Source organism: Crocuta crocuta, unplaced genomic scaffold (assembly GCF_008692635.1).
Source record: "Crocuta crocuta isolate KB4526 unplaced genomic scaffold, BGI_CrCroc_1.0 scaffold282, whole genome shotgun sequence".
Lineage (NCBI taxonomy): Eukaryota > Metazoa > Chordata > Mammalia > Carnivora > Hyaenidae > Crocuta > Crocuta crocuta.
In genome coordinates, this window is record NW_027529174.1 from 3,133,642 (window position 1) to 3,146,852 (window position 13,211).

At 40.8% G+C, this 13,211-nt stretch overlaps 1 protein-coding gene across 1 annotated transcript in view; it reads left to right on the plus strand.

The window, feature by feature from the left end:
* Nucleotides 1-13,211, plus strand: part of KDR (kinase insert domain receptor) — a 47,045-nt gene that overhangs the window by 20,527 nt on the left and 13,307 nt on the right. Inside the window, exons 14-22 of the mRNA XM_077757769.1 lie at nucleotides 1,446-1,592; nucleotides 1,922-2,053; nucleotides 5,330-5,436; nucleotides 5,870-6,005; nucleotides 6,380-6,484; nucleotides 7,819-7,932; nucleotides 8,478-8,566; nucleotides 9,571-9,724; nucleotides 11,594-11,691. Coding sequence (XP_077613895.1) covers nucleotides 1,446-1,592; nucleotides 1,922-2,053; nucleotides 5,330-5,436; nucleotides 5,870-6,005; nucleotides 6,380-6,484; nucleotides 7,819-7,932; nucleotides 8,478-8,566; nucleotides 9,571-9,724; nucleotides 11,594-11,691 — 1,082 coding nt within the window. The remainder of the gene's footprint in view (nucleotides 1-1,445; nucleotides 1,593-1,921; nucleotides 2,054-5,329; nucleotides 5,437-5,869; nucleotides 6,006-6,379; nucleotides 6,485-7,818; nucleotides 7,933-8,477; nucleotides 8,567-9,570; nucleotides 9,725-11,593; nucleotides 11,692-13,211) is intronic.

The window sequence follows — 13,211 nt, forward strand, 5'->3', positions numbered from 1 at the left end:
AGATCAATGGGGTGATAATTTTAGTGAGCAGATAGCTTTGTAAATTCCACACGGAGCCACTCTGCACACCTTATCTAACCTTGTGTCTTGCACAAAAGCTATGCAGCCATGCCTCCATTTCTGGGGAGATCAGACAAACTTGGGGAGTTCTCTCTGTGCCGACTCCCTCATTTTCTCCTCTTTTTAGTGTCCCTTCCCATGTCTAGGATGCGTGTGTTCTCTCACTTTGCTGTTAAGATGGGGAATTGCCCAGGTGAATGAATCTATACCATAAAGAATAATATCTTCTCAGAGGCGTTGGCATATTTTAACAGGTGTCCCCAGATAGACCCTAGAGTAGTGTTTGCTAGTGTTAAGACTTAGGTGTCAAAAGAAGGAATATTTTTGGGTGAAGTCATTCCCGGAGCTCTTTATATCCAGTCACATACATGACCACCTTGGTGACTGATCTGGTTTCAAACTAATGGAAGAATTCAGAAAGAGATGTGAAGGAGGCCATGCCCAAGAAATATGTGCTCACAATGAGTTGGTTTGCTTCTCTAAGGACTCGTAAGTTTTTTCCTAAAATTATTCTTAGAAATAGACTAATGCCCAGGACATTTGCTTAAACCCCAGTGTAGTCACCACTTAGGTGATCTCATTTTGCTAAAGGCTGAAGTGGATTCTTTCAGCAAGATTCCTTTTGATTGCTTTGGACAAGATATTTCTATCACACTTTGATGGGAGGGTACATCGGAAGTTTTGCTGTACATTGAAACGAATACCCATGAGTTTAAGTTTTGAAATCTTTGATTTGCTTTAGGGATTATTGTCTTGCTTGTTTGTGTTTTAGTAGAAATGGCATAGGACTAGTCTTGTAGGCTTCTATTATTAGTTCAAATATTTGCTGAGTTATAGGGATACGGAGAAGTTGTTTACCCCCCTTAACTACAGTTATTTCATCTGTGAAAGAAGGTTAATATTCTTGTCCATCATATGATTGATAATGAGCAACAGAAATACTATAAGTGAGTTTTGTAAAAAGTGCCAAATATACATAAGGCATTCATTGTTGAATTACACTGAAGTTTTGCACTTACCGAGAGAAACATGGCAGAATTCAAGGGTGTCACTGTCTAGAACTTTCATGGGAGGGAAAGTTTCCCCTTGGGAAAGTTGTGTCTAGTTAGAAGAAAACCCCATCAAGGTGACAACCTTTATTTTGTGATGTGATGACAGGCTAGAATCACTAATAAGGATGTTCAAAGTGATCTCTCTCAACTGTCCTGACTTATTTCTTTGATTAAATTTACTCAATGGCCAAGAGTAATGTTATCCACTTCTGTTTATTATCAGCTTAGTAAGTCAACGGTTTACTGTTTACTAAGTTTAAACTATGAATTTAATGATGCTAAAACCATTTCTAAAGTTATAACTACATGTATGATTTGTGTGTGTGTGCATAGAACGTGTGGCGCCCATGATCACAGGAAACCTGGAGAATCAAACAACAAGTATTGGTGAAACCATCGAAGTTTCGTGCACCACATCTGGGAATCCCCCTCCACAGATTACGTGGTTTAAAGATAATGAGACGCTTGTTGAAGACTCAGGTGAATAGACTATGTCTCTATCTGGTTGGCTGCAGAATTCTCAGAGATGGGATCTAAAACCCACCTTATGCCTTGGTTTCTTTTAGGTAGAAAAAAAAAAGGCAATCGTAGTGTCCATGATCTGATGCATTTTATGGACTCAGAATTAAAGTATTCAGAGACTTGTTGAATTCTCATGGAAGCCAGGGGAATCAGCAATGCATCTTGCATCACTCTTTAGAATTAGATACTCATCCAAACAAAGACATCATTTATATTTTTAAAATTTTTCCTGAACAACTCCACCACATCACATCACAAATAAAAACAATCCTTTTCTTCTCTTTTAGGTATTGTACTGAAAGATGGGAACCGGAACCTAACCATCCGCAGGGTGAGGAAGGAAGATGAAGGCCTATATACCTGTCAGGCGTGCAGTATTCTTGGGTGTGCAAAAGTGGAGGCATTTTTCATTGTAGAAGGTCAGTGGAAATTCGTGGACACATTAGGTGTTTTTAGAAAATTAGCTTGTGTTGTATATATATTCATACACTTTGGGTGGGAGGATTATAGGTGATTTATTTAAATTTTTTTTTTTTTTTGAGAGAGAGAGAGAGAAATTGAGTGCACATGTGCGAGTGGAGGAGGGGAAGAGAGAGTATCCCAAGCAGACTCTGCACTATTAGCGAGAGCCTGACTTGGGGCTTGATCCCATGAACCATGAGATCATGACCTGAGCTGAAATCAAGAGTTAGATGTTCAGCTGACTGAGTCACCTAGTAGGAGGATTTTGGTGATTTTTTAAATATTCTTTGTACTTTGTAAGTTTTCTACTCTAAGTATATATTATTTCAAATAGAAAAAATAATCAGTGTTATTTTACTTCTATTTGCATCATATTTCCCATCCTTGCAGCACTCACTATGGAAAGATTCTTAGCCAGCCAGGTAGAATATCCTCCTTTCCCTTATTTTTATCTTCATTTGAATGGATCAATTACCTTTTGGAAATGATACCTCTAGATTTTCTTGGAAAAAGATTGGAATTACTGCTTAATCATCACAATCAATGCTAGCCAGACAATCACAAGGGTTCATAGTTTTCATTGGACTACAGATAATTAAAATTTACTGTGAAGAATAGACCATTGCTCCAGTGGCATGGAAATTTTAGGGTGTCTAAATGTGAGAGGAAACTCCTCTGTGTGTGCAGGAGTGATGTGACATACGGCATTTTCTCAGATGGGAAAGGTAATTTGTGACAGAATATTTTCTCTTCTGAAGTGTATTCCTATTTTTAAAAAATAGTCCATCAGGGGAACAATGAACTGTATTATGTGGGTGAGGGAATGGTATGCCAGGGGAAGAAAGAAGGATGGGGCCACAAGGAGAAACTGATGAATTTTTATGAACTCATCCTAACTTGTCTCTCAAAGTCTCGATTTTAGTTCCCTTAATCTAACAAATCTTGCATCTTGATGACTTGTTTTCACATTTGTAGGGTTATTACCATTTTATAGATTGCACTTGCAAACGAAGACTTCAAGTGTGTGAAATAAGTAAAAATTTCAAGTGACATGGTGTTTTTGTCACTTCCAAAGGGCTTCTGTTTAGGGCAGGTCCTGGTGGGGACTTCCACCTCTTTCTTGTTCCCTGCCTCATCTCCATGAGCTGTTTGCAGCGGGTTACCTGTGCCTGAGTAGGGAACATTGGCACAGAACTTACATTTACCTAGTGATAATACTAAGAAAGAGGAAAGTAGGTATTTAATGTTTCTGTCAGTCTTCCAAATGTTATTATGGAAATATTAATATGGAAATAAATTAATATGGAAATAAATTAATATGGAAATTATAATTATAGTAAAACCTTGGATTGCGAGTAACTTGTTCTGTGAGTGTTCCGCAAGACGAGCAAACACATCTAATAAGTTATCAAATAAGTCACCGTTTAACTTGATAAACAAGTGATATCTTGCACTACGAGTGTTACATGATCACAACTGAGCCAATGGTTCTTGAAATTCCCTTTGATATACAAATGCTTTGGATTACAAGCACGTTTCCAGAATGAATTATGCTTGCAAACCAAGGTTTTACTGTGTACTAATTATTAATTATATTAATATTAATTATATAGACAATTGAATCTTTTAATTTTTTACTACGTATAATGGACTTTAAAATCTGTGTGTATAAAAAGAAAGTTATGGGGCTCCTGGGTGGCTCAGTTGGTTGAAAGTTCGACTCTTGATTTTGGCTCAGGTCATGATCTCACGGTGGTGAGACTGAGCCCAAGTTGGGCTCTGCATTGGTCTCCACGTTGGGCTCTGTGTTGAGTTCTGCATCTGGCTCCAAGCTGGGCATGGAGCCTGCTTAAGACTCTCTCTCTCTCCCTCTGCCCCTCCCCCATTTGTGCTCACACTCTCTCAAAAAAATAAAAATCAAAAGAAAATTAAATTAAATTTAAAAAGAATGTTATTTCATTAGGACCACCAGAGAAACAAAATCTACTTCCAAGCATAGTTGTACTTGTCTCTCAAATGTTAACTCTTACTCGGCAAACTAGTTAATTACCTGCCCTTCTGCTTTTTTCAGGCTGCCTTGGGCCACTTGAACAACTTATTTGATTCACTCTGCACTCATTCAATGGGAAGCCCTAGGTGCTAATTGCTTCCTTATCACCTCTCTGCTAATCACTCCTAGCTGAAAAGCCTCCTCTGGCATTTAATTTCTCCCACTCAAGAGCCATCCTCTGGAGCCCTGAGCATCTGCAGCTTCCTTGCCTACCTCTACCTTTCCTTTCATAGGTGGTTTCAACTCATGTTGACGCCCTCATCTCAGCTTTCTCTCTTTTCCTCACTCAGACTCCTGCCACTCAAGGGCAGGGTAGTGTCATGGTTAACTGGTGTTGGAGAGAATTGTTTAATTCTTCACCATTCCATCCACTTGCTGTGTGCCCTTAACGAAGTAGCTTAATCTCTCTTAACTTGTTTTTCCATCTGAAAACTGAGAGTTGTTGAGAAGATTAAGAGGGATGACATATTTAAAGGAATGAGCACTTAGGAGGTGCATGGTAACCAGTAACTTGCTGGCCATTTGTTTTCTTTTATAATCCTTTCTCAAACTCAGTTCAGATGAAAACAGACTATCCATGCAAAAATGGATATTTATTCCTTCTCCCCCCAATAACTACTTTGCTTCCCTGTAGAATGTAATCTGGTTTTTTTCCATCAAAGACTGCTCTTCCTCCAAACACTTCTTGTTTTTTCTTTTAAAACATCAACATCTCCTTAATTCCTATCTTTAACTGTAGAATTTTATCGTTGGAGGTTTTCATGGGCAGTGTTTTGTAAACTTTAAATTATCCATTAAGAATGTTATAGACCCAGAGCACCTGGGTAGCTCATTTGGTTAAGCATCCAACTTCATGTCGGTCATGATCTTGCCATTTGTGAGATCGAACCCCGTGTTGGGCTTTGTGCTGACAGCTCCAACCCTGGAGCCTGTTCGGATTCTGTGTCTCTCTTACTCTCTGTCCCTCCTCCACTCTGTCTCTGTCTCTCTCTCTCAAAAATAAATGAACATAAACTATTTTAAGAAAGAATGTTACAGATTCCCTTCAAGTTAGAGGCTTGTGACTATTAATATCTAGGACTGTTTCCAAGCCCTTCGTAAACTTGAGTCTTGCTTTATTGTTGAACTTTGTCCTCTTATATCAAGATATAAGAGTTTTAAGCATTCAGTTGTGTCTTTCTAGGTGCCCAAGAGAAGACAAACTTGGAAGTCATTATTCTTGTAGGCACAGCAGTGATCGCCATGTTCTTCTGGTTATTACTTGTCATCGTTCTACGGACCGTTAAGCGGGTAACAAAATAATTTCCCTTCTATCCCATGTGTGTTGCTTTTCATGATTAATGAAAGCTGACTGGGGCTCTTTGAGTTGTTTCTTCCCATTGTTATTGGCTCAATGGGCACAATTTTATTTCAATACAATAACATTCTTTCCCACTTTCTTTTGGCTGGACCACTGGGCTTTAATTGATAGAAGCATGAGAGGAGAAAAGGGCTTGGACTGTCCAGTGTAATTAAGATTTAAGTACTTCATTCTGAGCTCATTTGGGAGTTGAGGGGACACTGGATGCAGGATTATAATAGGACTTACTCTCAGACTCCATGAGTTTTATTTGGAAATGAGACACCAGGAATGGGGCTTCCATAAACAACAATAATAAGCACACACAAGAACAACAGCCAGACAACAGAGTGTACAGTGACTGGAAGGAATAATGCTTTCCAGGCCAATGGAGGGGAACTGAAGACAGGCTACTTGTCCATCGTCATGGATCCAGATGAACTGCCCTTGGATGAGCACTGTGAACGTCTGCCTTATGACGCCAGCAAATGGGAATTCCCCAGGGACCGGCTGAAACTAGGTGTGTTTTCAAGTGGTGATGTTAATTGGATGTGGATTGTGTTTACCAGGCCGTCTCTTCCTCCTTTAAGATGATGACAAATCTAGTCTATCCACATGTTGGGTTGAGGTTCAGAATATGCATCCTGTCTCTGGAATTTGAGTAATCATCGTTTTATTCACTTAGAAGTAGGATCCCTGTACAATAATCCAAAGGAGGGCATTTGGAGCGTGAAGCGGGGAGATATTAAATAATTAAGCCAAGACAAGGGAGTGATGGACTCTCCGAGTTAAACTGGGGTGTGTGGGTGATCCGATCTTGTCAGAATCTCTGCATGTCACTTTGGTGCTGTAATAATCCAAGTCTGTTTTGTTTGCTGTCGTTGTTGACTATAGGTAAGCCCCTTGGCCGTGGTGCCTTTGGCCAAGTGATTGAAGCAGATGCCTTTGGAATTGACAAGACAGCAACTTGCAAGACAGTGGCTGTCAAAATGTTAAAAGGTAAAAGCAAAATTAGGTGGTGATGTATGTCTCTACCTGTTTCATCTGGTCTGCAAACGTAATGCAAGGCTTGTACCAGCAGCCCTGCCGTTAGGTGAGCCCACTAGCCAAGCATGTAGCCAGCTTATGCCTTTGTGCAAATTGGAAAAAAAGTTCCTCCTTTATAGCCTCATGCCAGGGTACCTGGCCTTCCACGCGAAGTTGAGGATGGGTTTCAGCTTCATTCACTTCCCTACTTTGCCTGGGAGCCCTTGTGCAGGACACAGCTTACACAGCTGTACTTAGTGGCTGACTTTAGGAAAAAGAATACCTTGATTATGTAAAAATTGTTCCTTAATATCTTATGGTATACTGGTAAGATAATTATAGACCATGTAGAGACATGGAAGGAAACTTAATATAATAAGTAAAAATAGTAAAGTGCAAAAATAGCACGTCTTGTAGAATTGGAATATGTAAAAGATTTTCTCCTATAAAAGATTATGGTGGCTCTAGGGAACAAAGGACCATGAGTAACATTTTAAAAATTAAAAGCCTTATAAACAATTGTTAATCCTAATGGTAATGGAATTCTGGCCTTGTCATTTTAATTTGGGGAGGTGGTGCATATAAAGCTCTCGGCTCCATTTGTGATGTGCTTTCATTGATGGAGACAGTGCTACTGACCCTCGTCCTGTACTACATAGGTCTTGTGCGTTTCAAAGCCCATCTCTCTCCCTTTGCCTAGGCTCCCTTGTGGCTAAGGGGCTGTGCAGTTTTGAGGCAGCCCATCCGGGTCTGAGGTGTGGACCGTGTCTGTGAATTAGAGGGAAGTGTACAGGGTCACACTTGCAGTTTTAGCCTCATCGGCCTCATGTGCCAACTGGCCTTGCCAGCTGGCCCTTGTTAAGTTTCCTGCTTGGCACTGATTGGCGGGAACTTCAGCATAGCCCCTAACACATAAGGATATTTAATACATGGTGTTGCTTCCTTACCAGGAAGCACTGAAATAATCAGGCCCTAAGAAGCATAGTCAACCTGATACATGAAAATCCAATTTTGTAAAGGAAAGAAAATCTGGGCGTGATTCCATTTGCAGATGTATTTTCTGCTTTGCAAAGGCCTTCACAATGGATTCCTTTAAATATCAAACATTCTGGGTGCACTTAAAGTAAGAATTTGATTTAGAATTGGAAGATATAATTTATACTTGACTTTTAATGCACTTAATCTGTAAATTGGGTTATAGTCGTATTATCCCTGGAGGGTAAGTTGTACATAAGCATGCAGGGGGCACTGATTCTCCTAAGCTAATGACCACATGTAAGATTTCCCTGTTTGCTGTATATTTGTAGAAGGAGCCACACACAGCGAACACCGAGCCCTCATGTCTGAACTCAAGATCCTCATTCATATTGGCCACCATCTTAATGTGGTCAATCTTCTGGGTGCCTGTACCAAGCCAGGAGGTAAGTATCTGTGGATGGTTCTAGTTGCCTGAGATTTTGGCATCTGTTTCTCTGCTGGTGTTTCAGGGAAACCACTCAACTCCTTGATTTCCTTAACTTAGGATACTATGCCAGATCCCTAGATATAAATATATTTCATGGAAGTTTAATGGGCACTATAAGTTATTCTAGAACTTCTTGTGATTTAAAAACTGCAGCAGTTTTCTACTTGTATAATAGGTGTTCAGATGAGAGAAGTAAACTTCTCCAAAAACTTGAAAGCAAAGACCTTAAGAGTAGTTTCCCATGAAATGGAGTCCTCTTAGGTGATTGTGTTCAAAAGCAAGTGGATGGATTTTTCTTCTGAAATTTTGGTTGATCGTGCTGTGGAATTGTCTTTTGGAAAAAGAAAAGCTATGCTATAAGGGCATTGTGACCCACTGATGTCTACGAGCCTGTCCCCAGTGAAAGTGTAGCATCTTCTATGATATTTTCTTGTTCAACAATATTTTGAACACTTGATGAGGTACATGAATGGAAACATTTTCCTTTCTTGATGTCTTCAGGGCCACTCATGGTGATTGTGGAATTTTGCAAGTTTGGAAACCTGTCAACTTACTTAAGGAGCAAGAGAAATGAATTTGTCCCCTACAAGGTATGTCATTTCTTAACTCAGCTCTGGTCACATTGTAAAATGGTGGAAAACACAAAGTAATACAGATTAATCTTCTTTTGTTAAAATGCTGTGAAAGAGGGATGCCTGGGTGGTTCAGCCAGTTAAGTGTCCAACTCTTGATTTTGGTTCAGGTCATGATCAGCAGTCCTTGAGATCAAGCCCTCAGCTGGGCTCTGTGCTGATAGCACAGAACCTTCTTGGGATTCTGTCTCTCTCTTTCTCTGCCCCTCCTCTGCTTGCATGTGCTCTCTCTCTCTCTCTCTCTGTCTCTCAAAATAAATAAACAAAAAAAACTTGTGAGGAATCTTCTCTTGGCTGTTGTAACTTTCTCTTTTACCTACTGGGGAACATATCTTCTCATGTTTTATTTTTTGTGACTCTAATTTACTGAGCCCTTATAGATGGTGCCTGAGGCAGGGAGAAGGAAAGGGAAGGATGGAGGGAAGCCTGGCTTTGGATTCTTTTCTCTCTCTCCTAACATTGGACCCAAGCAGTGTCAGTCCTTCTGTAAAGAGCACGCTAATGTTAGAAGTGTATCTGAGATGGACTTGAAACAAGGCATTTATCTCTAAGCTAAAGAAGGAGCAGGGCACCTGGGTGGCTCAGTCAGTTAAGTGTCTGACTCTTGATTTTGGCCCTGGTCATCATCTCGTAGTTCCTGAGTTGGAGCCACATGTTGGGCTCTGTCCTGATGATGCAGAGCCTGCTTGGGATTCTGTCTTCCTCTCTGTCCTTCCCTGCTTGCTTTCTATCTCTCTCAAGACAAATAAATATAAACTTAAAAAAATAAAGAAGGAACTAGGCTTCATGGAAGAAAATCTAGTATGTAGAACATTTGCCCAAAATTTCAGCCCAGAGATTCCATATTCTTGAAATTGATGTCTTTCTTGTCTGCTTTTAATAGTTATAATTATTTTTATAGTTTACTACATTTTAGAGATCTTGTTTGTATTCACGGAATTTGTTCATTTGCTTCATTATAGACCAAAGGGGCACGATTTCGTCAAGGGAAAGAATACGTTGGCGAAATCACTATGGATCCAAAACGCCGTTTGGATAGTATCACAAGTAGTCAGAGCTCAGCCAGCTCTGGATTTGTTGAGGAGAAATCCCTCAGTGACGTGGAGGAAGAAGAAGGTACCTTCATTGCTTTCTTCACACTTAATGCATGCTCTTGCAAAAAGGAGCTGGTAAGGTGTTATAAGGAATTTTGTCATGGGAAAAGTTCAGTACTCCTTAAAATTTGAAAGAGACTTGAATTTTGAGACTGCCTCCATGGAGTCTTCCCAAAAGTAAAGTGTGGAAGGCCTAAATAACCAGCTGGCTAGGTTGGGAGGCAAAGCACAGAGAGCCGGAGAAATCTCGGTACCCTAGGAGAGCTAAGCAGTCGGCCATTAAACCAATGCTTTGAAGCTGTTGGTTCAACATGGAGTAGCAGCGCTCTGTTCCGGAAGGACAAAGGAGGCTCTCTGGTGGTTGATTAGCCTCCCCATTGCCCTCACCAGTTCAGCGCCATCCTGCCTAAGTCACCAGCACAACACAAGTCTTTCAGTTAAGTATACTGAAAGACCTCTCCGAGGTGGCATAGGGGCACCTGCTGTTCCTACCCGAGTCCAAGTGGCTTATCAACCATACTTCCTCGGGGGAGCCTTGGTAAACATATTTATCTTTATCCAGTTATGCTTTTAATGATAATTTAGTGCTCTCTGCGAGTAGAGCTGTATTCCCAGTCTAAATTCAAGACTTCTTTCAGCTCCAGGATGCACTATCTGAAAGGAACAGAGACATCTTCAAGGATATAGAGATGAGCTTGAGGCATGAGCTTAGAAGAATCCAGTCATGAAATAGTGGAAGAAACCTGCTTCCATTTCCCTTGATGTGAGGCTGCAGATAGAACTTAAATCTGGCTTCTTCCTCTTAGAAGCCGAGTGGGTTGTGTGAGGCTGGAGCTTGGCCTAGAGGAGTGTGAAGAGGCTATCTAGACCTCACATAACCTCTGTCTCATCCTTCTCACAAAATGGTGGCCAGTGTGCAGGAAACCCAAAGGGTTGGGGAATTAAGTTGGAATTGAAAGGGTGTTGGCCTGGAATTTGTCCTCCATTTCTTCATTTGGAAAATAAAAGGGTCTCACTAATTGTCCACTGAGAGCCCTCTAGCCCTGAGCATAAAAAAATCATTAAGAAAATGGTTCACAGTCTTTTTAATACTTACAAGGTTATTATGACAACGGGGTTTTCATTTACCCCGGTATTTGTCTCTAGGAGAGAAGCCTTGTCTTATCTTATCCGACCAAAGTTAAGAGATCATGTTGAAACACCCATTAATGTCTTAATGTTTATTTGTACCAGTTGCACGGAAGTAAATACCACCAGTTTACGCAAATCCATCTTTCCCTCGAAGTTCCTGTCATCTCTCATTCATCTCCTGGAAGGGCAAAAAGAGCATCCTCGCAGGCCTGTTTTAATGTGTTTACAGCACTTTCTCAGCTTGAAAGTGAGAGAAGTAAATATATTTCTGGTATTTTTAGTTATCTGTTGTCGATTACAATCCGACCTTTGGCCTTTGTCCCAGGACACAGCCTGGAGAGAAAAGATTCAATGACCCTGAATATTGTTGTTTTATTCTTAGAGTTCTTGATAGGAAACTATTGTTTATCCCTCTGGGTACATTAAAAAAAAAACACACACACAACAGTTTAAAACAGCAAACTTGAAAAAGTCCTTTCTCGCTCCCTGCCATCTCTGCCAAATTGACCTCCCTTTTGCCGCCTGGATTTGCTGGTTCAATTTGACTATGATGGAAAAACCAACATGTTTTTGCTAAGGAGTATGATGAAATCTAGTAATACCGGGATTCAGCAAACTTGCCGAAGATGCAGGCATTTTCTCTCTGCCTCTATTTCCAGGAGCTAAACCCCCAAGCCTGAAAATGAAGATTATGCTCACAGACTTAGAAACACATGATCTCTGGTGGCAATACTGATCTCTGTCCTTCGTCTTCCAACAGTTTCTGAAGACCTGTACAAGAACTTCCTGACCTTGGAGCATCTCATCTGTTACAGTTTCCAGGTGGCTAAGGGCATGGAGTTTTTGGCGTCACGGAAGGTAAGACAGCTCAGGGGGAAGCCAAGTGGGTCTTCAGATCACGGTTTTGGAAGTAAGCTGCGGGTCCGTGGGTGTTTGTCTCAAACTGTAATTCATTGTTCACTGCTGGGCCGATTGGAAGAGTTCTGCTGGGGAGGGTCCACTTCTGCTAAGTTAAGGAGATGTAGGGATTTCATGAAATCAGTTCATGCAATAAACACTTATTGAATATCTACGAAGAGCAGGCGGTCATTCTAGGTACTAAGAAGACTCTGTGAACAAACAGGCAAGGCTCTCCACCTTCATGGAGTTCACGTCCTAATATGGTGGAGCAAACGGTGAACAATATAAACAAGTCAGATTCGTAGGGGAAAAATAAGCAGGAAAGGGCTATCGAGTATACAGGACTGGTATGTTTGGGTGTGCATAGGCTTCTGTGTTTGTGTACGCCAATTTTAAACAAAGTGAACAAGGAAGGCTTTATAAGAACGTGCCATCTAACAGTGACCTGGAAGAGGGGAGGGACTGAGCCTTGCAGATATCTTGGCGTAAGAGAGCGTATTTTTAATTTGTTTTACATTCATCACCGTCCATCAAAAAGTATTTGTTAGTGGTATAATTAGAAACCAGGAAGGATAGGCTTCAGATGTGAGCGATTAAAAAAGCTAAAATTAGAAAAGTAGGCCAAACAAAGACTGAGGTGGGGACGTGACAAGTTACAAATATTCCAAAGGTTGTAAACATCACGGATTCCAGCCTCTGGATGGGGTAGAATGGGTGGTTTTATGTTAAACAAGAAAAATTCAAATTAAGTTTCAGGAAAAAAAACGGATCAGTTGACAAAATGCATTTGCTGCACCCCCCTGGGGGGGGAAGAAAGACTTAACATTTTTGTTTTTGTTTCTAAGTTAGAGGGAAATCGCTCACTGATTTCTCTCTCTGAAGCTTAAAGCTTATTACAGCTTTTAGAGCCTCAGGATCTCAGATGTTTCTGCTGGGGGAGATCTTGTCTCCTTCCTCCCAACGGGAAGCGAGAGAAGTGGGAATCTTACAAGGTTTTCCTATGGAGAAAGGCCCGTTGCCTTTCTTGGAGATTCTGATTTTATTTCACTATTTCTTTTTTCTTTTCTTTTTTTTTTTTTTAAGGCCAGAGCCTGCCTTTGGGTCAGGATATCTTTCAACTGGGAAGGGAATCGGGCAGGGGACCTTTAACTTTCCTCACATCTACCAGCTGATTTCTCGAACACCACCTGGCTGTTAGGCTGAAAAAAGGAAGCTCTTTGGTTGGGGGGAAAGTAAGGAGGACTATCTGTTTTTTGGAATCTCCTGTCTTGTTCAATCATGCTGGCCAGTGCGCTTTTGCATATGCCTCTTTCATTAAAAAAATGTTTTTTTTAATGTTTATTCATTTTTTGAGAGAGAGACAGACATAGCACAAGTCTGGGAGGGGCAGAGAGAGAAGGAGACACAGCATCTGAAGCAGGCTCCAGGCTCTGAGCTGTCAGCACAAAGCCCGATGCAGGGCTCAAACTCATAAACCG